Genomic DNA, 23,538 nt, shown 5'->3' with positions numbered 1-23,538 from the left:
AAACACATTGTCTTTCTTGGGTTCCAGCTGCACATGAATAAACTAATATTCCCATAAATCCACGGTGCTGTCTTAGCCTATGAGGTAGGTTGCGTTAAAGAACTCTTCGTAACTTCTAACTTCATTGAGGGAGGCTTTTGTAATAGCAAAAAATCCTTAATTTAATTCTGTCAGGGAGATCAAAAGAAAAGGCAAAGAGCAATTAATATTTATCATCTAATTTGTATGTGCCCTTTGTTGCACAGATACAATTTCTTCTTGTGTGATTATTCATAGTAATTGTTAGGATTTAATAACTGAAAGGAAAATAGCCTATACTGAATGGTAGATGTCATGAGTCAAAATGGTTTGTTCATATAATAGGATTATTTTCAGTGTTAAGAAAAAATGTCAGTTTGACTGCAATGGACACATTACATCTATGGAACCTGGTCTGGGCAGTATTCACTAAGTTTTCTTATAAGAAGTATGTTAAACAATAATAAAAACAAGCCACACGTTTTACCCATATTTTGCAGCAAGGAAGTTTTTTTCTTTTACTTTTATATTTTTAGAAAATAAATAAAGAAGCTAATTTTTTCTTGTATTTCACAGTGTCAAATGAACATGAAAATAATCTAGTCACATCAGCATCAAAATGCTGACAAGACATTTTCGCATTTTTGTGTCACCTCATGGCTATTTTCCATATTTTCGATTTATGTACATTTTCCCTGTGCCCCCTTTTTTAAAAATTATTATGAATTATAAAGACCTAGTAAAGTCAACGTGGTCTCAAAACTATGAGGTAGTATTTTCTGACAACACTTGAACGCAACAAAACACGTGAAAAAATGCTCCTGGCCGCGCCCCTTTATAGTAGGGCGGGGAGACGCTGTTGTTTGGATTCTGTTGATGTCAAAAAGTTACACAAGCAGTGGATGGGGTTTTACAAAAGGGCGGTTTCACAACAGTCAACGAGGCTGTACACCTGCACTCCCCATTCAAGTCTACTGGTTTTACCTGTGACCAAAGCGCCTTTCTAAAGAGGATTATTACAGAAAATCATCAGCCTGGTTCTTTTTAGTTTTCTGTCAGCAGAAGGGTAATCGTGAAACCCGTGCGCTTCTCACGCCTTGTTAAGTTTGTGTGATTGGGAATGACTGGGAAAACACCGGAATGTTAACGTGATTGTCTCGTCTGTCGCAAACAAGTAGCCTAGTCCGGTGTTGCCTGTTTGTCTGGGCCATTGAGTCGTTGGCTCCGCCGCTTTTCCGCCGCTCACATCGTGGACCACCGTGGCCTGTGGAAGCTTCACCGTCTAGACAAACATTTTAGCAATGGAGCTAAGTTCAGTAATTTTAACTACCGGTGGTTCCTTCGGATTTTTCAGGCTTCTGAACTCCGGGGTCAGTAAACTCCCCATGCCCGAGTCTGCCTGCAGGAATGCATGGAAATGGAGAAATATCTCCACATCGTTCGTGCATAGTCTCATCACAGCGACATGGGCAGTGCTTTGGTAATTTACATTCGCATTTAATTCAGAGGTGAAATTCTTAGAAATGAAACTAATATGCTTTTGCTCCGCATGTAATCAATGGTTTTGCCATTTGTTAGTAACTCCTTTTGTGTTTCCCCTTTTCAGCTTTTTTCTTCAACCACAGATGGCAGAGGATCTAATAGAAACTCACTCCGTGTTTTCTCATGCTTTGGTGTCCTTTTCAATCGGTGAGTAGCATGCGTTCATGTATTTGAATGAGACTGTTCTGGTCTAACCATGCTCCCATCTTTTGGGAAAGTCAGCAAGTAACAGGTTGTGTTGAGTCTCCCTCAACAGTTTTCATACTGAACACAGTCAAAGTTATGACTTTAGAGGCTAAAAACCCGGTGGACTACTTTAATTACAGTGGCAGTGTCACTACAGCAACGCAACACAGCAGAGCTGTGGTTAATTTTCATGTGAAAATCACAAACTGGAAACTTTTGACATCGCTGCTTTATTGCCTTCAACATGTAGCAGAACCCACTGTAATCGCACAGAACAAGATACAAGTGACAGCACCTAAGTCTGAGACAGTAATTATATTGGCAACTTAGACTGAAATTATTATTTTAAATGAATTTGTAATATAAAAAAATCTGAAAATAATGAGAAACTCCTTTTTGACTAATCGTTTGACTTATTGAAGTGAGTAACAGCATGACCTGATACAGTAGGCTACATAGTGCTGCATCGTGCCAGCTACAGCGAATTGTAAACCAAATTATAGACATATAAATGTGATTTATTCGGACTCTATTATGAGTTCTTAAATCTAGGAGCACATGCTACCCCACATTCTTAAAATAGCAACTTGCCCTGTTTTTCTCCTTTTCCCATTACTACCTCAATTATTCTAGAGCAGCTTGTGGCACGAGTCTCCTTAAATCTACAAATTTGGGGGATTTGCACGGGGCAACAAAGGCTCCCAGAGAATTCCCGGGATGTTTGACATTCCTTCAGGATGCCCGGCCCTGGAAGCTGGCAAACTGAGGAGCAGTGTTGGTATGTGAAGATCAATGACGGGCATTATCAGCCCCAGGCACCAGGCGTAACCCCATCCACTCATGTGACATCACCAGAACGGCAACTGCGCAAAAAGTCAGTTGATTTATGCAAGCCCTCCATATCAGATGTCAGTAGTAACAGTACGGGGAGTCAGCCACCCACTCGCATGCACACACACAAGTACTGCTGTTAAACACTCCCACCAGAAATGTGGTGGTTTTTTGAGACCTCACCAAGTTTTGAGAAGAATTCATGCATTCTTCTGTACTGCGTTTCCACTCTGCTAACCTCACAGTGACATGCCACAAACAATTCTCTACTTGTTGCATGAAAATCTGGTCCAATAATAAGAAAAAATGTCTCATAACTTTGTTTTAAGTGTGAAAACCTGTTGGTCTTAAAAGCTTACATTTTTGTGGTGTACCAGTTCAAAGATTCACTCCTATTCTGTTTTATCAGTCTTGTTTAGTCCCTAATGCCCAAAAAAGAGATGCAGCGTGCAGGTGATACTAATACAGCAAAAAGAAGTACCTATAACTGTTGATGTTAATCTTCTATGAACCCAGATAACATGAAGGCACAGTAACACAGACAGTATAATTTCAAGCCAGCTGTCTTAATCAAGTTTTACAGTCATCCAAGCAGTCATTCAAGTCTTGTATCACATACCCCGTTTCAGGTGTATCTAAAGAAGTCCCAGTCTGCAGGAGCCAGCTGTCTGTGCTGTGAATTAAGAGGTTTTTGCTCAGAGACCACTTTTTGTGTAGTAAAAAATTATATCAGCAGGATGGAGTCATAGGAACTTATTATTTCGTCCCAACTGCTGCATATGGCTCACTTCAATCTCATCACCAAGTACCTGAAGTACATTTCAGTGAAAGTCAGCCATGAATGAATTTTCCCACCCTCTACATTTACCCACATGGATAAAATTCAATAGTCATTGAACATGTGAAGACCTACAAAAATTCTCTGGGACATTCAGCCTAAATCGAAGAGGAATTCGCCCATTTTTTAGGTAATTTTTGTCCTTTTCTTTGCATTGAATTTTAACAAGGTTAAAGGGCGTGACAAAGGCAGATGGCCAATTTCAATATCACGCCATAAATACTTATAAATCAGTCAAATTTATCTGATCACCATCAAACTGACAGCGTTTAATCAGGGTGAGACCCACAAGAGATCCATATACCCAATTTCCAGGCTATACTTAGCTCCGCCCACTTCCAACAGGAAATTACTTCTTGCACTCTGGTTGGTCCTGCTTCTAAAGGATTAACCCCACACACTTGAAACTGCTTTACAACATGTCAAACTTTTCATGATACCACAGTAAGAATCCCAACTTCCTTTGCCAAACGTAGCCATGGCGAGTAATGGTCCGACGCCATGAAACAGGAAGTCACCATAACTGACACACAGGCAATGGCAAAATGGATTAAAAGGCGATTCTGCACATCCCTGCATGAGCAGGTGTGGCTGCAGGTGATGAGAAGAACATTGTGGCAGGGTTGTTGCCAGGGGGACGAGGTGGTATAGGCTGGAGCGGCACCTGTGTCGCGCTGATTTCTCTTTAATTGACAAAGGCATCTAAAATTAAAATAATAATAATAATAAAAATAAAAATAATTTAAAAGTGTATAACATCCTTAACTTAAAGCTTATGAACCTTTAATAAATGTACTGTATCATGTTGAAGATTTAAATAACATTATTTATGTCTTATTGTGACATTTCTATTAGTTGCACCACCTGACTTACTGGTTGCACCACATGACTTACTGGTTGCACCACCTGACTTACTGGTTGCACCACCTGACTTACTGGTTGCACCACCTGACTTACTGGTTGCACCACCTGACTTACTGGTTGCACCACATGACTTACTGGTTGCACCCCATGAATTTTGCAACTAATTAATCAGGCTTCTACTTGGAGTCATACATTAGCTTTAGCATTAGCTAGGCTGCTTGGGGTCGTCTGGCTGAGGCAGCATTCTGTTTGCTGTTACTACCTCTTTATGTCAGAATAAAATTTCTGTTTTACGGTTGTGCCACCATGACATTTCATAGCGTACAAATTGTTAGACAAAAGTTTGTAAGTGATCTAAAAAGCTTTAAAACCATTAGTAGAAATATTGGCTAATTTAAAAGATTGTAAACATAAAATCATGTTTTTATTTTGAATTTATAATCATAAATAAGTTTTCTCGGTCTGTTCATTGGCCTGGACGGTTGCACCGCCTGACATTTTGGGAGTTTGAGATGTCAAAACTTAAAAAATGATATATTACTGCAATGTACTGAAATGTATTATAACTTAATGGTTTTCATAGAATAAAGTGATGCATCTAATGCATTAATGAATTATATTCTTGGACACAAAAAACATGCATGTCATGTCATTGACCCATATATATATTAAATGTGTGTATATATATATATATATATATATATATATATATATATATATATATATATATATATATATATATATATATATATATATATATATATATATATATATATATATGTATATGTGTGTGTATATATATATATGGGTAAATACTTCATTTTGAAGCTCTAGTTGGTAGCCATTGAAAGTCAAGCCATGTCTGATTTCCTATTCTCTGTGTAGACATTGGGTGTACAGAGCCTGGGCTTTGGCATCCTTCCCATGTTGCAGAAAAAGAAGTGCCCATCTTGGAAAAGCAAGATACTTTTTTGTTTCTTTTTCTCGGTCATACCCTGGCACACCTGCTTGATTTAAATACATATGTGTCAGACAATAATGAATGAATCATTATAAAAACAAAATAGGTAAGATAAGACATTTGAGTTTATTGTTGTCTTTATTTGAGGGTTCCATCCTTCTGTTGACCAATGATGGCAAAACCAGAATAAAATTTAGTCCTGACAGCACTTATTATCTATTTTTCTCTTAATCACTTGTATGACACTATATGAATTATTATGTAGATCAGATCATGCAAATACCCTAAATGAAATACCAGATTATAAGTTCTGTGGCAGGTGGCATATTTGTTTTTCGTGAAATGAACCCAAGCATGTCATCACATCAACAGAAGGGTCTTAGTGTCACATTTCCAACATAATGGGTTTTTTCAAGCCTCGCCAAAGCCCCCAAGCACCCTCATACCTCGCCGTCCCCTTCCTCAACCTTTCATTATTTTTCCAGTACTCTGAAAAGCTGTCGCCATGGATACAGCTAGTGGCGGGAAGGGGGTGGGGGTGGAAGATATGAATAGCCCCACTCCAAGAAGCATCCTGGTTGCCATCGCTGTTGTCATGGCAGCAGGGCTCCCCTTGATACATTTGATTAGCTCAAGGCTGTGCATGTCAAACAAATTAGTTGTGTTTTGGTTAATTAATGAATTGCTGAACCAAAAGATGATATTAACCCTGACCAAAAGCTGTGTTTTCCCACAGGTTACTTCATCTATGACTTCTTTGACATGGTGGGCAGCCAGAAGCTGATTCAGTCCTGGGAGCTTCTCTTTCATCACATCGTGGTAGGTGTTATAAGCACTGTTGACACAGTTAAAGAAGCTTTGGTCTAAAGTTTTATAATTTGGCCACCAATGTTTCAAATAGACAGTTACAGACAGGAGTATATCTAATCTTTTTAGTTGTGTATTAAAGCTTGTGCCTTCACCAGTCACCCTCATGCTTTAAATATACAGTAGTTACCTGTGCAAACAACACACTGGCACACCTGTAAGAGACACAGATGTGAGAAAGGCAAAATACCTGTCTTTCTCGTCTGGTAACAAAGAGCAAGTGAGAGAGGAACAAAAAGACATTCTACTCTGGCAATCCCCTTCCCATCAGGCATTCAACCCTCTTATTACTTGTTCAGGACATTGAACTCCACCTGACTCCATCACTTCTCACTATTGCTTAACTGCTCAACAAGTGCAATCAGATTCCAATGAAAGCCGGGCATTTTCATGCCATGGTGCTGCCTTGTTAGGAGATATTGTCCTGTTGGAAGAGTTGGCCAGATAGATTTATCCTTCTTTCAAGCAATACAGGAATAACAACAGGTAAAGAACCTGTGGTGGAAATACAGATGTGCATCCTGAACTTCATCCTGGCTTCATGGCCTACATACAAGATGATGTAGTGTATTGCCCTCTGTTGCCAAGATTTTTTTTTTTTTTTGGGGGGGGGTGGTGTATTTTTCACCTCGCAGCTCACAGAAACTGTTTATTTAAGGGGTAGCTGTAGATTTGTATAACAGCCATGATTTTATATCTGTATGTAGATGACAGTGCAGGCAGATTTGATTCTTTTTCCTTGAGTAAGCTCTATGTTTTTTTCTGTAATATTTAAAAAAAAATAGGTCACTGAGAATGCGGCGTAACTGTATATTGCATGCTGGTGTCCTACTTACACATTTGTAAGATGGAGACTACTTTCCACTAATATGTAAGGAATGTTTTCGTCACACCAGCACACATCTCTGCTGGGTGTTGTTTTAAATGATTGCTGTCAAAGATTTAGGAATGTCCCTCCAAACAAAGGCAACCAGCCAAGTCAGAGCATTTTTGAGATTTCCTTTACTGGTTTCACCCGTACCAGTAAAGTAGAGTCTTATAAGCTGGAAAAATTCTGTTGGTATTGAATTGCTGTAAATAGTTGTTTTTGTTCCTTTTTCTTTAAGGACTTGGTTTTGCCTCATGTTTTTTGTTGTCTATACAAGTTTATTGTTAGTAGTATTTTGCCAAGAAAAATGTTTAATTTAATTTTGTATTTGTTGTAAATATCTGTAGTTTTTTTTCCCTCAGGTCATATGATTTTTTTCTTTAGATATATTATGTAGTTACTTAATGGTTGCCCTGGCAATGGCTTTTTTATTTAATGGCAATGGCCGAACAGAGTTAAAGAGAAGATAGCTTTCCTCTTTTTCCCTGAAAGTCTTTTCTTTTTCTTCTTCCCTTCCTGTAAGTCCACTGAATAGATGCTTTGGCCAGGCCAGCTAGCTTCCAATTGTCATTAGTGTGGGAGGGATGGAGACTTCTCTCTTTTTCACATGGCTCTCTGTGCTTTTCATAGAATTTACTCTAGTTCTCTTTACTCCCTCTGCTGCTCTATTGTTCCATCATCAAGACCTTCATTCATGTTTTTCTGTGACTTCCAGTGCTTGCTTTCATTGTAAAGCTATCTTTTGTCAAGTCTTTGCTTAGCTCTATCTTTCCCTCTTTTTTTATTTATTTGATTTTCCTTGTCATTTAATGCATTTGTAATGACTTTGCTCTTTTTTTCTTTTCTGCCCCATTTTTCTTTAAAAAAATACTCATCTTTGCCTGGGTAGTAACACATGCAAACTAGAAATGGAAAGGCCAGGAGGCTGTTGAAGAGTAAAACTCCCTCAGCTGCAGATTTCAGCATTTCGACGTAAACTTCTTTTAATCGGGTGTATTTAGCAAACATTGCAAAGTGTATTAGACTGCACAAAAAGCATTTTGTGTGACTGAACAAGCAAGATGACTGAAAAATCTGGTGGTCTGACTTGAATAAAAAGTTTGAATGCTTTACCAACAATGGAAAAAAGTTGAGTTTAGTAATATGTTGACTCAGCTGCCAGTTTTGAGCCATGCAACAGTACAACAAAGCGTGATTTATTGAGCCATTTGTCTTAATGTTATTTTACTGTAGAGGCAGGAGGTGGTTTGGGTATGAAAACAAGTGTCAGGATATATTTTTTTAATGTCAGAGGTGTTTTCACAGCTGTTGCATACTCATACTAGTGGATAGATACGTATATAGAAATGTTAATGCAGTTCAGTGGCAGAACATTAGTACATGAAGTTATCATGTTGAGTCTTAATATAATCAACATGACAGTTTCAAGCTAAAGAGGCGATTCTGCTTGTAAATTAGATGTTTATGTCTATGGTAAACATTGTTTGAACTGTCAGGTCTCGTTATGACTCTTGTTTATATTTTTGACCCTTTACTTTCGTGTTTTGATTTAAACTGTTATAATCCACATGTGACTGCTGCTTTTATTGGGCCTTGTCTGTAATCTACTGTTGAGTTTTCATCTGTTACAAAACAAAAGCAAATATGGAACCAGCATGCTCGTCAAACAGCAGAATTGCTGATCTCTGATGTTGCAGCACCGGAAAATAGTAATGGAAGGATTCTAATATTCTAAGTTGAAGGTGCATATCAGAGTAAGATGTTTAATTTCTGGAACAGCTTGAATTGAGTTTACTGAGAAAAAGCTAATGAAGAGCCAAGTATGGTTTGCCATTTTGGTAAAAAGAAAAACAAAATCCCCTTGAGTGTGTTTTAACGGCATTTGCCAGTGACTCTTGGAAATACTGAGCCTGTAATTAAACATGCGAGAAGAGGGATACCAAGCAGAAACCAAGATGCAGGTAATTTTTTCCATGAAGGAATCACAAGTAGCAATCACCTTATCCAATGTTCTCTGTTGCTTAATCAGTGATACACATCAGGAATCAGTTTTTCCCTTCTGTTTTTCTTTGTCCACTAACATTGAGGGAGAATAAGATTTTGCAGCATGTTTGCTACTTTCCTCTGTTAATGTCTCTCACCCCTCTCTCATTAGGCAGAATTTAGTTATCTTTGCACACCCGGGCCAAAGCAGCTCTGCTACAGCATGTCTGGTCATTGGAGGTTAATTGGCTCTTTGAGCTCTGGTACCGACTCCTTTTTTGCCTTATCCACTCTGTCTGTAGCAATGTACACACAAGCTTTAAAGTATTGCATGAAATACATAGAAGATATAATCATCTTTAGTCAGTTTACTTCTGCCAGTACATGGTGCACATTAGGAACATTTAAGAGGAGGATGGTTAATTGCAAAATTTTTAATTCTCACAGATACAACACCTCATGAATGTGTGTGTGTATTTGTGCTTGAAATCCTTTTAGTCATGTTTCACATGTAAATCTGGTCCTGTTCTCATCTTCATAGTTCATCTTTTACCAATTTCAGATATGAATGGAACTTGTCTCAGTTTACCAAGAATGAAAATAGATATTTGTGGGAGGAGTATGAAGTAGTGTCACGTAGCCACCAGGGAATATCACATTTTATGCACCTACATGGTTATCACTGCACATGCTACTGGATACCTGTTGCAAATCATCTACCTCTTTGACTTCTGCAGAACCATATGAGCCCAAACCCTCATGTTTCTGATCTCATTTAATACATCTTTACTTGCTTTGCTATAGTTAGTCCTTCCACTTTGTGCTGGAAGTCTAAAGTGACATTGAATTAGATGTATATTCAAGTGTCATTTGATTTTATATCAAATATTTACCTAGAATTACTTTAACTTTCCCATGCAGTGCTCAATACAGCATTTAATCTTGCAGTGATGAGAACATTAACTGGAATTTTCTTAAGATTGTTGTCTTTTCATGTTTAAATTGGCCACATCCCCTTGATTATTTATGGTAGGTGCTCATATAGTATTTGTTTTTGTAAGCCAGAGCACAAATATATTTGCTTTCACTCCTTCTTGACCCACACTTTGGAATGAAGGTTTCTTCTCCACTTCTCCTGTGTCCACACAAAGTTTGCACACCATGAGGTGCAAAACTTCTTTTTGTTTTTGCTGAAATATGAGTAGAACAAACAGCTAAGTGAGCTGAGAAGACTGGAGCACACAAAGACAACAAAACTATGTCGTGCCACATAGGCAAGGCAAGGCAAATTTATTTATATAGCACATTTCATGTTCAAGACAATTCAAAGTACCTTACATAAAACATTTCAGCAGGGTGCAGAAAGCAATACAAGTGCATTAATAAAGAGTGCTGATAAAGAAGGCCACTAAGAAAGACGCGTTGCAAAATAGAATCAAATGTGTGCATAAGATTAGTTTGGATCAGCATGTCTTTATGGTGGTTACTTTTTTTTTTTTTTTTTTTGGGATGGGAAACCCATGGGGTCCCCCTGTTCTGTGTGTATACAGACAGCAGGACAGACATCTGGTCTCCACATGAACCTCAGGCTCCCATGAGCACCACACACACACACACACACACACACAAAACCTCTGACTTCCTGTGAGGGAATCTGAAAATGTGCACTTCCCACTCAGAGCATTTCTGTTCAACAGCCCTATACCATATATCACACACACACATTGCCTTGTTGCCCCCCTCCTCCCCATTTCCACTCGTCCACCTACTCGTCCAGCTTGTTCCGCCCCCACACATAAACACAAGCCAATGAAAGCCTCTGTGTGTTGGTAGTGTTATATCTGTTTCCCCCCTCGTGGTATGTCTTATATTGAGGAATTTCCTTGTCCATTGTTTTTGGATCAGAGGCAGTTCACTCTTTATCTATATCCATTGATAGATGTGGCTTATTTTGCTGGTATTGTAGAAGTCTAAAAGTCTACCCTGTGATTGAGACGTATTTGCATCATTCAGGTTTTTATTTATTTAATTATTTGTGCTAAATATTACACTACACAGAAAAACATGCCTTTATTTACTTGCATGTGCATTTGACAGTGAGCACCTGTTCGTGTAAACTGTGCTAATCTAAAAAAATATTAAATATCTACAGTCACAGTAAAGAATTTTTTTCATTTCAGATAGCTCAGAGTGCAATCAAGGGTAAAGATTGTACAAGGTATCATCCACATCAAAAGTGTCTTCAGCAAGCAGTCAGTGGAAAAAAGCTGTTATTACACACTAACACACACTAATGCCATACTTTCCAAAGAAGGTGGAAAAGCTGATTGTTCCTTAAGAAGAAGAAGACGTAGTGGGAGGAAAAAAGATGGTGGAGTTTATTCCGGTTGGCATAACAACCAGGAATGCTGTTTGTGGAGGTTATTTATGCATTAGTGGGTTTAGAAAATAGAAAAAGTTGACACTCAAGTTTCTTATTAAGTAACTTAGCTGTCTCTCTTATTAAAAGCAGGTTTAAACTGTATGTTTGTCTTCCCTGAATGCCACACCTGATGGTGTTGAACTGAAACATGAAAAATGTGACTGAGAGCCAACTCCTGTGGGAATACCAAAGTACTTGCGTATGATCCTAAAAGTGGAATGGGTGGATGTGCACGCATGTAAAAGTACAGGGGTAGGAACAACCTTTGTAATAGGTGGAGATAAGCATTTCATTGTTGTTTTTGATTGTATAACTCAAAATTTCTCCAGCAATTATCAGATCATGTCTTTCATCCTACACCCATCCAAATATTCAAAACCTTTTTGTGTCACAGAAAACAGCCACTTGTAAACATTTGTTTCCAAATCTGCACAAAAGCATGACTTTAACTTGGACCAACTGTGGCTTTCAGGACTGAATGCAGATATTGCTGAAGCTGAACTAAATATTTTCTGTTTTTTTTAGTCTAGGTGCCATGTTTTAGACTAAGTGACTGCTGGCTGTGTCTACAGAATGTGTTTATTGCAAGGTTGTGAGATTGGTGTTGGTAAAAGAAAAGAAAACAAGCCTTCAAAAATGCTTATTGTTAAAGGAATATCTTTCTTTTGTACCTTTTTCTGTTCCATCAAATATAAAAATTTAAGAAGCGCAGAATAAGCTCCCAATGCCACAAGGTGTGCTATTTGATCTCTAGAGCTTTTAGGTGCAGCCTGGTCTTAATAAGTGCTGCGTTGTTTTTTATTTTTCCTTTCACTCTTCTGAGATGTGGTGTAATGGCTGACACATAGAGCATGCTGAAGGTAAAGCAAGCCACTGCTCATCCTTTCACACCCAATGTCCACAATCCACTTAAACTTCCCAGTCAGTCATACAGTAAACCTCACCTAAATGTTGCACATGAATGAGAGACATACCCATCGTCTGAGTAGTCCTTGCACAGTTACACATGGAAAGCCACACATTGCTAATTGACCATATTTACTGTAATAATTGCCTTTGTGCATATCCGTTGAGTTTCTGATCAGATGTCTGTGGCACAGGCACAGATGTGGTTTCCTGTTCAGCTGTCAGCTGAGCAGAGTTAACACAGGTCGCATGACAGTAGTTGAGACCACCATTCCCCTCTTTGAGATAAGCCAGTGTCTCCTTTCAAACTTTGGACTTCCTCTGTGTGACTATGTAATAATTTGAGTTGTATCTCCTGCTGCACATCCTTCCCTCCATTTTCTTTCATAGACTTTGAGCCTTTGCAAACCCCTCCCACATGCTCCTCACCCCACTGTTGGTCTGCCTATCACCATATGGCTGCCATCTCTCTACAGAGCTTCCTAGTTGTTTCCCTTCCATCAACTTCACTGGGCTATTTCCTGGCTCTTTATGACCTGCACTAAGGAAGCACTGCTGGGCCTATAAGTGTAACACCGTTATGTTCTTAGGGTGCTTAAAAGGAACAGAAATAATGCACATGTCATGTGAAGACTTAAAAAAATCAATGAAACAGCAGCCACTGCTAATTGAAATGTAAAAACAGATGCAACACTGTTTTATTCTCACCTGTTTTGATTAATTTGCATTTAGCTTGAACATTGATGCCAGATATTTATCTTACTGCGCTTTTCCCCCCATTTATGAATGAACCAGAGCTACAACTCCAAAGATGAAAGGAACTTTTTTTTTCACTGTGAATTGGGATTGTTACCTGCTAAATCCCCCCTCCCCCTACCCACCAGATCTCTTCTCGTCACCCACCTGTTTAGACCACATCTGACAACACCCTGACACCTTTGACCCTTGTTGCTATGAAACTAGAGACGTAGCATGCTTTTATTTTTTTTTTTTTTAAGGGGAGAGATGGGCCTATTCATATGAGTGCGCAGTCCAAAATAGCATCTTAAACTACTGCAATGTCCCTCTTCATCTTTCTGCACCTTCCTCTTTTTTTTCCCACATGGACCAGTATCATTCAACACTCGCCTTTTACAGTAGAACGAACCAAACCTAAAATGTGTTGGTACCAAACCTAAAATTCTCCTCTTGATTCACCAATGGCCAAGTTATCTGCTGGAGATAATCAAACTGGTTTGTATAATACAACTGATAACAGAAACTGTTGCATCAGTTGTGAATGAACGGTGAAATGATGAAGGGTCAGCTGGACATGCAAACACAAAATGCCATTGACTCTCAGTTTATAACTGCAGGCTGGTTCAAACTATCTCCATCCATATATGAATACCTCTGCCCAGTTATATATTGTGGCTCATAGATGCAACAGGCTAATCTACTTTTTCATTATTCCTAGCAGCTTAACTAAAGTTGTGATATGCACATGTTTACGTTGTATGTGCTTACCACATATAAGAACATTTCTTATGTAATTTTAAAACAAAGATTCTCTTGTTTGCTTTTGGCCAGTACCTTGGAATAGTAACCGAAAATTTTACCTTTCAGGTGTTGCATTTCTTTGCAGTAATGTTGCTTTTGTCCTCCTTATCTGTGTCTGAATTTCCTGCCAGCTTGCCCCTGTGAGAACTAATTTCTATGTTGGTTAAAGTGCAGATATTTGCCAATACCTGCCATCTTGGTTCATATTTCTTAAGTGAACTTTACCCCACATGTTTGTCGATTCCATACCAGTGTTATTGCCTCCTGTGATGCTGAAAGTTAGTTTTAAAATTATTCTTTCTTCGCATGACAGAGCTTTTTATATTGGTTTGTTTGATTCAGATTTTCCCAGAATTTCTACTGAATGTTTACTGTACTCGCCCGTAACCTTTGCACCCAGTGTTTCCCCTGTGAAGTTTAAAAGAAATGAAGTCTCTCACCAGGGTTTAGATTATGCCTAATTGAGCCCAGGGGGAAAAAGATTCACAAACACACCACTTTGTTTTTTAGCCTTTTGTCTGGGTTTGATACATGGGGCTGTTTTTTCTATTCCTAATAAGATGGAAAATACTAGTAGGCTCTCTAAAAAATCCCTTTTGATTCATTTTACTATATTAAAAAATTTGGTTCAAAAGCTGATTACTTAGTTTTAAAATGTTTGCATTTCTTTTTTCTTAGAATTTTCAAGAGGTAATAGCAGTTTGTTTTTTCTTTCTTTGGCATTACCACTGCACAATGTAATGGCCATAGAATAATAACACTATCAGCATTTGAATTAGTTTCCCATGAGCCTAATTTTTGCAATGTAATTACCAGCTACAGGATTTGAAGTATCCATGATAGCTTTATTTTAAAACAGAGTTGAAGCTGCAAATTCATTTTTACATTGACCTTCATCTATTTATGTATTGACATAACATTATAGGATATGAATCTAGGTTACATTAAATGAATGATTAAACTTCAAAGCCAGTGTCTGCTGTTCTTGTTTGCACAATGCAATGTCAAAAGATGCAGTTAATATATTTGTTCTTATTTCTAAATGTACTGTGTTACTGGATGTTTGCATGCTCTAGTGAAAAGAAAAAGCAAGTTGATCCTTGTCAAATCAGCAACAAGACTGGGAGACTGGGAAAATGCTTTTTAATTTGCTGTAAGATTTCATTATGCACTACTTGTGTAAAAGAAGTTACCTATAAAAGATGAAAACAAGTGGATGACCCCAGATTTAAACCTTGATCCTGAACTTTTTCAGTTAAAAACAGATGTTGCTCTTTCAGTTGTGTTGCTCATGTTATGTAAAACATGCTGAGTACAAATCAGTTGATATGATTTATTTACCTGCCAAACACAGACTAAAACTTCATTCGGATTTTCACAGATGGACCACCATTTTTTTTTTTTTTTTTTTTGGACCCTGCTGGCTCTGCTGCTGCCATGCTTCAGGAGGGCTTTGTTGAGCAAATCCAGCAAATGCTGAATCGTTTCCATCTCGATAGATCCAAGGGCCGGTGTAGGGGGGGTTGGTGTGCATCCCTCTCAGCTTGTGGTGCTAACAACAGTGTTGATAGTGGGAGTTGACCCCTCTTCCTTATGGTTGACCATCCATGCTCACAGAGCTCATCAGTATTGACCAGCTGTTTGGCCATATAGGGACGAGACATCTGATGACTTGATCTGTTTCCAGTCATACTGTGTACCAATCAATCTATGGGCCATTTCTTGGCTTTATGTTGTAACCAAAGTCTTGAAAAGATTATATATAACTCGGGTGTGGGTTTCCGTGACTTTGTGAGCTGCTGTACGATCTGTGTTTATAGGCAACGGTTGTCATTGGTTGATAGCACATGCACAATTCAAACACCAATAAAATAGAGTTCTGCCATAAAACTTGACACGTGCAACACATTACATCGTCTCTTTACGAAACATCAGGAAGAACTTGTATATTGACTTAATGCAGAAAAGGTTACATATACATCCACATTATGAGGTAGCTCAAAGTCTCTGTTATCAAATCATCTTATCGTAGGATGGTACAGTTGCCTGTGAATTAATAAATGTTATCCAGTGTCCTCTTGTCTGTTAAATGATAAGAATATGTGCTGTCCATTACTGCTCTGGTGTTTTGGAGTCGTGTCAAGGCACTCTGTTGTTACAAATTGAGGATTTGAGAACTCTAAACAAAGCGTCCTGTCCTTCCACATGACTGAATGCAGTCATTGTACTCCATTCTTAAATTTGGATTTTATACTTTTCCCAGTCTAAGCCAAAGTCCCAATAAAAGTAGATACTAAATTTTGTACTTTAAAGATGCTAGATGGTGAGGTTCCCACTGGCCCAATGAAATGTGTTCATTTGGTGTTTTTTAAAAGACAAAAATGATTTATCCACCAAAACCACTTAAAGGACCAATAAAATGCATTCATGTTCCAGTTGGTTACCAATCTACTCATCACAAAGAAGATTCACTCTTTGCTTTTGCCTTCTGTAATGATTTTGATAACAGGGTTTCATGACACACCCTGTCTGAATCAGCGTCTGTTCTCCCCACAGACAAATGTCACAGCAGTGTGACCAACCAGCGCTGCAGTGTCATCTCACTTATTTGTGAGCATGTGTGTGTTTAGCTTTTGAGAGGGGAAAAAATTTTGTCCTGTTGACATAACTGTCAACTACAGGCTGTTTGTAACCAAATACAAAGCTTTCACTCACATCAGTGTAATTGCTGCTGTCAACTTATCATTGTAAGCTGTCAACAGGTAGTTTTATCTGAACTTTAAGTACTTTCATGAGTGAGCAAGGGTCAATCCCTATTCCTCAGCTTAAAGAATTGATAGTTAAAGGTCATTTTATAGCAAAGATGCCTGTGTTATGCAGACCGTTTGCTTGAGATGAACGCTGGTCAAACCTCCCTTTAGCTGTTAAGAAATTTAATTCCACTTTAAACCATTTGGATGATCTTTTTTTTCCTGTGGTGATCTTTGTGCATTACAGCCCAGTAACACCTATTCCAACATAGTTAAAGGTGTTTTAAAGTTATTTTTCAGAAACGAAACATCCACAATGAAGCAAACCTTTGAACCTTCATGTAACCTGGGCAGTGAAGGGGGGTAGTGTTGACTTCTGCTTCAAGCTCTCCTCACATGTCTTATTGCCTAACTGATAACAGCACGTGGTATGAAACCTCACATGAAACACACATGCACACAAGCCCTTTCTTCAGCTGATGGTAAAGGTGATTCTTTGACACCACTATTTATTCCGTAACCCCAAATCACCCATCTTAAACTTGAAATATTTCTTTTGTTTCTCCTTTCTGTGTTTTAAGGGAAAAATATCTAATTTATTTGGTGCAAAGACTCAAAGCACAAAGAATAATTGTGATCTCCTGTGGAGAGCTGGCTGAACAGACTGTTTTGGTATAAACACATCTCTGTCATCTAGATTTTACTTCTGCAGCACAGCCTCTGCAGCTGTGTTTGAGGGCTTTCTCCTCTGTTACGACACGTCATATATTATATATTTTCTGTCATTCTTTTCTACCTAACTGCTTTAAGTCAGCAGACAGGGTTTGCGGAGTTGGATGCCGTTACTTGTTTCAGATTAGTTTTGAATGACTTTGCTGCCACCTTGTGAAGGTTATCCTTCAGTTACATCACAGACTTTCATAAGCACTGCTCAGCATAAAGGAGTTGTGGGGGTGGAGACCTTCCACAGGAATTCCTACAGTAATGGCAATATGTAACTTAAAGAGGTTAAATGCTAATTTTCTCAGCAAATGGGGTTATATTTCTATTCTTGAGCCATTTCATGACATCTTAATCACCCTTTTTTGTTTATTTATTTATTTTTTTTTTATTTTTTATTATAAGCCTAACCTTCACATTATGTTTTTATAATATCAAAACAACTTTAATGTTACTACTTCTTGTCTTCTCTCCCTCTTTGATTTCCCCTGTAGGTGATCACCTGTTTCGGTCTCTCTGTGCTTACATGCCGCTACGTTGGCTTTGCTGTGGTGGCCCTGCTGGTGGAGATAAACTCTGTGTTCCTACACCTCAGGCAGATCCTGCGTATGGCCAACATGGCGGCAAGTACTCTTTACCGTGTGAACAGCATGATCAACTTGGGAACGTATGTGGTGTTTCGCATCAACACTCTGGCCTGGATGACCCGCTGGCTCGTCCTCAACAGGGACAAGGTGCCTCTCCTGGCTTACACGCTGGGCAGTGTGGGAATGGCCATTATGACGGCCATGAATATTGTGCTCTTTTGCCGGCTGCTCAGGAGCGACTTTTTAAAGAGCAGCACCCGAGAGACCAAGAAGGAGAAGGAGAAAGAGATGTAGAATTCTTGTTATTCTACACTGACACCCTGTGGCTGAGATTGGGTACTGTATTGCCTGTGTGTGTTGTATTTATAGCTGGAAGATGGAGGAATATGTCTATCTCTTACTCCATACAGGTACATGCATTGTGTTAGTGCTTCAAACACTGATCACACATCTCTCATGCTAAAAGAAACATCTTCCCATCAGTTTTGACTATTTTGACATCTGTGTTTGTGTTTATTATGAGGCCTTTTAAAACTGCACCAAAAACCTTATTTTCCCACAGGGTGTTTAAGCTAAATCTGTTCTAAAATGTAGCTTGTGTTAAGTGAGGATGCATTGCCTTAGCAAAGAAAACCCTACCAATACACAGATACATATGGAAATAAATATCTTTAAGTACATCATAACCATATACTGTATCAATTTAAATATATATATGTTTATAATATTTCATTTTTCATATCACTGAATAAGAAAAATCAGTGGCCTACAAACCCCCTTATTGTTCAGCCACACTTGAATGTTTTGTTTTCCCACCAAATTTCCTCTAAGCTAAGAACTGCCTGCTACCTCAGAACTTGTAATATACTTTTGCCTCTTTCTAACACTTGCTTTGCTGTCAGTATTTATCAGTTTGTTAGACTTTATTAAAGAAAACAAGGAATTACAAACCATACATAGTCTGTATATGATTAAAAATCTATTCCAGATAATTCTGCATACGACTGTGAATGAATATTGAAAACTTTAAGAAATGCAGAACAGGTTTTACTTTCATACGGTGCATAAGAGCATGACTGTTAAGTACTTTGTATTGAACATATGAGGAAAAAATGTAGAAATTATCATAACCATAACCATTATACTTAAATCAGAGTGAGACCCTCAGATCTTGCAACAACACCACCCTTCAGGCCTGTGAGGGATTAAAACCAACATCGAGCAAATTCCCACTAATAACTCAGTGGATCAGTTAGTGGTTATAAAGGGGAGGGTTGGAGGGTTCCCTCCCCAATCTCATCGTTAACACTGTCCGTCAGCAGTGAGTGACAAATAAAATATATCCCACAGCTTACACTGGCTGCTCTCACATAACAGGAAAACCAAAAACAAGCTAAAGAAAACAAATGTAGTGCTGCATTAGAAACTGACACTAATATTTTCATTTTCTGTGAAGCGTTACCTTCATGGCCTTCAGTCTGCAGTAGGAGTTTTCAGGTGCCATTCTTCATTTTGCAAATGGAGAACAGCTGATTCCTTAACATCACCTCAGTCACGTCCACATGGCCAAGACCACACAAGATTTTATATTGCGTAACCTCTTTAAAGATCTGTGCCATCTTTGCCTTTGTTAAAAGATGCCAAGAAACAAGGATAGATGTGGATATTTAACTGAGATGGATGTCAGAACAAACAGGAGATCTGTGAATACAGCAAACTGTTGCGCACACTGCAGCTGCACAGCTGAAAACCCTTCCAGCTCTGCTCACAGAATAACAGTTCTCGCACAACATGCAAGTGACTGACGTCATCTGTGTTGGAAATTCTTTTCTTTTTTTGTTTAATCAGTGTTTGGTTAATTGTGTATCTTTTGTAATTTATTTGTACTAAAAAGTCACAGATTAAAGATGAAATGAACGCATTATACAGTGACCTTTTCTGTTGTAAACATTGTTGCTTTATAGTGAAACTGGTTGTTTTTGGAGGGTGTTTTGCCACTTTTTTCTTTTACTTTTTTTTCTTAGTGTAAAGTGACTCTTTTGTCATGTTTGATCAAATGTGTTGATGTTCAAGCCCCTAAAACCAGGCTGTCCTGTGCATGTCCTGCTATATTACAAACAGCAGCATGTTTAGTGTGTGAATTGAACATGGGTATGAAGGAAACTTAACTTACTTTCTGGTGAAAGCACTTAAAGCTGCAGCTAATTATGAAGTGTAAACTTAGTTGAAAGCTTGGACCCTTTCTCTGGTTCTGTCTGCAGTATACTCCGAACATCACCACACTAACATCATGGCTCTGTATTTGGATTTTTGTTGAGGCTGATTAGAAGCCTCCTGTAAAGATGAAACAATCTTTTTGCATTGCTGTCATTAATGTTGCTTATTTTTAATGTTTCAGCTCAGGTTTTTAGGGCAACTTTGTGGATGTAGTGAAGACAACTGGTGACATTTGAAGTTCTTTTTAACAAGCAAGCTTATAACTCTGAGTGTGTTGTTTAAGGCTGCAGTGTAATTGGAATTGTGCTTGTATGAGGCCACGTGTTCCTTATTTTTCTGTGTGTTATAATGAATTGTGATAAAATGCCATTCAGATCCAGATGCCTCCGCATATTAATGTCATTTCCACACCGAGGGACCTTGGTCAACACTAGTTATTAACGCTGTCTGCACTTCGTCTCCTGCCCTTTTTGTCTGGCTTAGATTTCCAATCACAACTCTGCCAAGGCTCCAACATGATGTTCTGGTTTTTTATTAATTGCTACTTGAGACTAAAGCAAAAGTATTTCAGTACAACTGCAGAAAAGTCATGAATTAATGTTGCAGTACTGTTTCATATACCTGATCACGCACAGTAAATGTTAAAGCTGACTACATTAACCCTCGTCTCAGTTATTTTACAGCAAAGATTCTTCTTGTTTTCTCAACCAACAAGAAGTTCTTGATTTATTCCTATACGTAATTAAATGTCTGTGTTTGATTTTTTTTTTTTTTTAAAGCAACTTGTAAAGGCTCTATGACTCCATTAAGGGGAAAACCCGGAAATATTGAAGCAATCCAGTGTCTGAGAGCAAAGCATTTGCTTTTACATCACTGGCAACATACTGTCACATTGAAGTGTAATAGTGTACATATTACAGTTTTATTTTTTCATGTTTTGGCAGAAATTGTTTTGTAATTAAGTTTCCATTTTATATGTTTATAAAATAACATTTGTTTAACGTGATAATAAAGATTAAAGAAATAAATTATGTACTTTGACTCTAGTTTTAATATTCGGACACTGTTCTGCAGATTTCAGGGTTTATGTTAGTAATTAAACTGGGCCAATAATGCAAGAAAAACTACATTAATTATAAACTATTGTGACAGAGGGCTTGTATGATTGTATTTTATATTTTAAGTATTAGACAATAGATAGCAGCAAAGTTTCTCCAGTTCAATCAGGACAAAACTGAGGTTTTAGTCACTGGTAATGAAGCACAGAGAGCAAAACTGGCAGCATAACTGAAATCATTGGTAACAAGCCCCTCTACTACAGTAATAGAAAAATCTGGGTGTTATCTTTGACTCCAGTCTTAGGTTTAAGCAACATATCAGGGATGGTTTTTATCATTTCAAGAATATCACAAAAGTTTGACAGTTTCTCTCTCAAGCCAGTAGAGACACAATCATTCATACTTTTATTTTTTTTTTTATTGATTATTGTAATGCTCTCCTTTCTGGTTTTCCAAAGAAAACCGTGGTGCCTCAACAGGTCCTGCAGAACTCAGCTGCTAGAGTCCTGACTGGGACCAGGAGGAATGAACACATTTCTCTGGTTTAGAAGTGTCTGCACTGGCTTTTTGTTAGTTTTAAAATTGATTTTAAGATTCTATTACTGGTCTTTAAGGCTTTTAATGCTCTCCATTTTGAATATTTATAAGAACTGCTTTTACAATGTGAGTCTTGTATCACCTCAGGTCTTTTACTCTCATTGTTTGGTTATGATGTTTTTATTTTTAGGTGTCTAGTTTTTCCTCACTGTAGCCCTGCATTTACTGTGTCGGTGGGTGGGTAGGGGGGACTTGTTAACATAACCACTTTTGTTTTGTTTTTATTTTTGTACAGCACTTTGAGATACACAATGTATGAAAAGTGCTATATAAATAACGATTAATTGAATGATTGAAGTTACGGCTGGCTTTTGGGGAGCTGACTTAACAAAACTTGAATCAGCTTTTTCATTAGCTACAGTGAGGTTGTATTTGACTATACATTTATCATCCAATTGTAGCACAAATGAGGAAGAAAATGGAAAAACAAAGGAAATATTGTCTGACACAGAAAACAATCGGCTTACTCCAACTATTCTCTTATGGCACTGTGATGGAGGTACATGTCTTTGTTCCAGATAAAATGAGCAAATATTTTCCACGAATGGGAATATTTCACAGTTTTCAGCATCTGATGTGTTTATGTTCTATTGGGAGTAACATGTGTTTATCAGATTTGCACATCATTGCATTCTGTCTTTGTTTACATTTCAATTATTGGGAATTTGAACTGTACTACTTTTAATTAAAACGTAAAATTCTGGGAGTCTGTAAATTGTTGAATTCTATTTTATTTATTTTTTTATTTTTTACAGAACTTCCCAAAGAAATTAAATCTTGACCCAACCACTTCATTAGCTATTAGCTATCGTATTAGCTATTTGAAACTTCCCATTTTACAGTTTTGATATTTTATCATCATATTAATTTTAATATAATCATATTTTAATATCGTTAAACTTACTTAAGGATTTATAAGTAGGCTATCTTCTCTATTGAGTTAAGTACCAGCAGAGCTCCTAGCCTCCACATGCCTTCGGCCAGGAGCTCATGTGTCTCTGTCCGTGGTGCTAGATTCACACACATTATTTTGTCACCCGATTATCGGTGCACGAGCGGGGTTTACACTGGACCAAAGATCTCCGTTCACCAGGCTTACAAGCATGCAAAGCCACAATTTTCCATGACTGCTTTTAAATGCAACACACAAACTCAGATGTGAAATGAAAGACTCAAGTCACCTAAATCGGAAAACTGATTTAGTGTTTACGTTTTAAAGTTTATAAGGACATACTACATACATTTTCTCTGTAGGAGATGGGTCACTTCACACTTGTCAATCAAACACGAGTCACCCTAACTCTGCAGATTGACGGAGAAATTGGGAAAATACCATTATAACAGCATGCAAACTGCTGATATGTGTGTCTCAAACTATATTCAAAATTTATTTTAACGTAACATAAATGCAGTTTTTAGGATGATCTGTTAAATGAAGCTATAACGGCCAAACTCAGAGTCATAATAAACTGTAGTACGCTGAAATTTCCCAGCATTGCTTAAACATAACATTACAATTTGTTAGGTGATGCCAGTCAGATTTTATTAGCTTTAAATTTAAGTGTCATATAGGGCTACGTTACTTGCCTGAAACTGATCCACAAATCCTAATTTAACCAGTTTACACAAGTTTGATAAACAAGTTACCTGGTTAGCAAGTGGAAGAAAAAAAGAAAACAGGAATCTGTTCACGTAGTTTATGATTTTCATTCGATTTATTTATTTATTTAACCCACTAAGACTTTTAAAAAGCATATTTTACTTCCAGGAGATCCAGCTCAGCC

General features: G+C 37.9%; 1 protein-coding gene across 1 annotated transcript; it reads left to right on the top strand.

The window, feature by feature from the left end:
- The first annotated feature begins 886 nt into the window (after positions 1-886).
- On the top strand, positions 887-20,750 carry tlcd2 (TLC domain containing 2). The gene is made up of 4 exons (XM_041994805.1): positions 887-1,498; positions 1,625-1,707; positions 5,977-6,059; positions 17,790-20,750. Exons 1-4 carry the CDS (start codon positions 1,320-1,322, stop codon positions 18,174-18,176), a joined length of 732 nt encoding a protein of 243 aa, XP_041850739.1. The 5' UTR covers positions 887-1,319; the 3' UTR covers positions 18,177-20,750.
- The last annotated feature ends 2,788 nt before the right edge of the window (positions 20,751-23,538 follow it).

This window comes from Melanotaenia boesemani, chromosome 9 (genome assembly GCF_017639745.1).
Source record: "Melanotaenia boesemani isolate fMelBoe1 chromosome 9, fMelBoe1.pri, whole genome shotgun sequence".
NCBI classification, from domain to species: domain Eukaryota; kingdom Metazoa; phylum Chordata; class Actinopteri; order Atheriniformes; family Melanotaeniidae; genus Melanotaenia; species Melanotaenia boesemani.
This window is presented reverse-complemented; position numbering and strand designations above follow the sequence as displayed.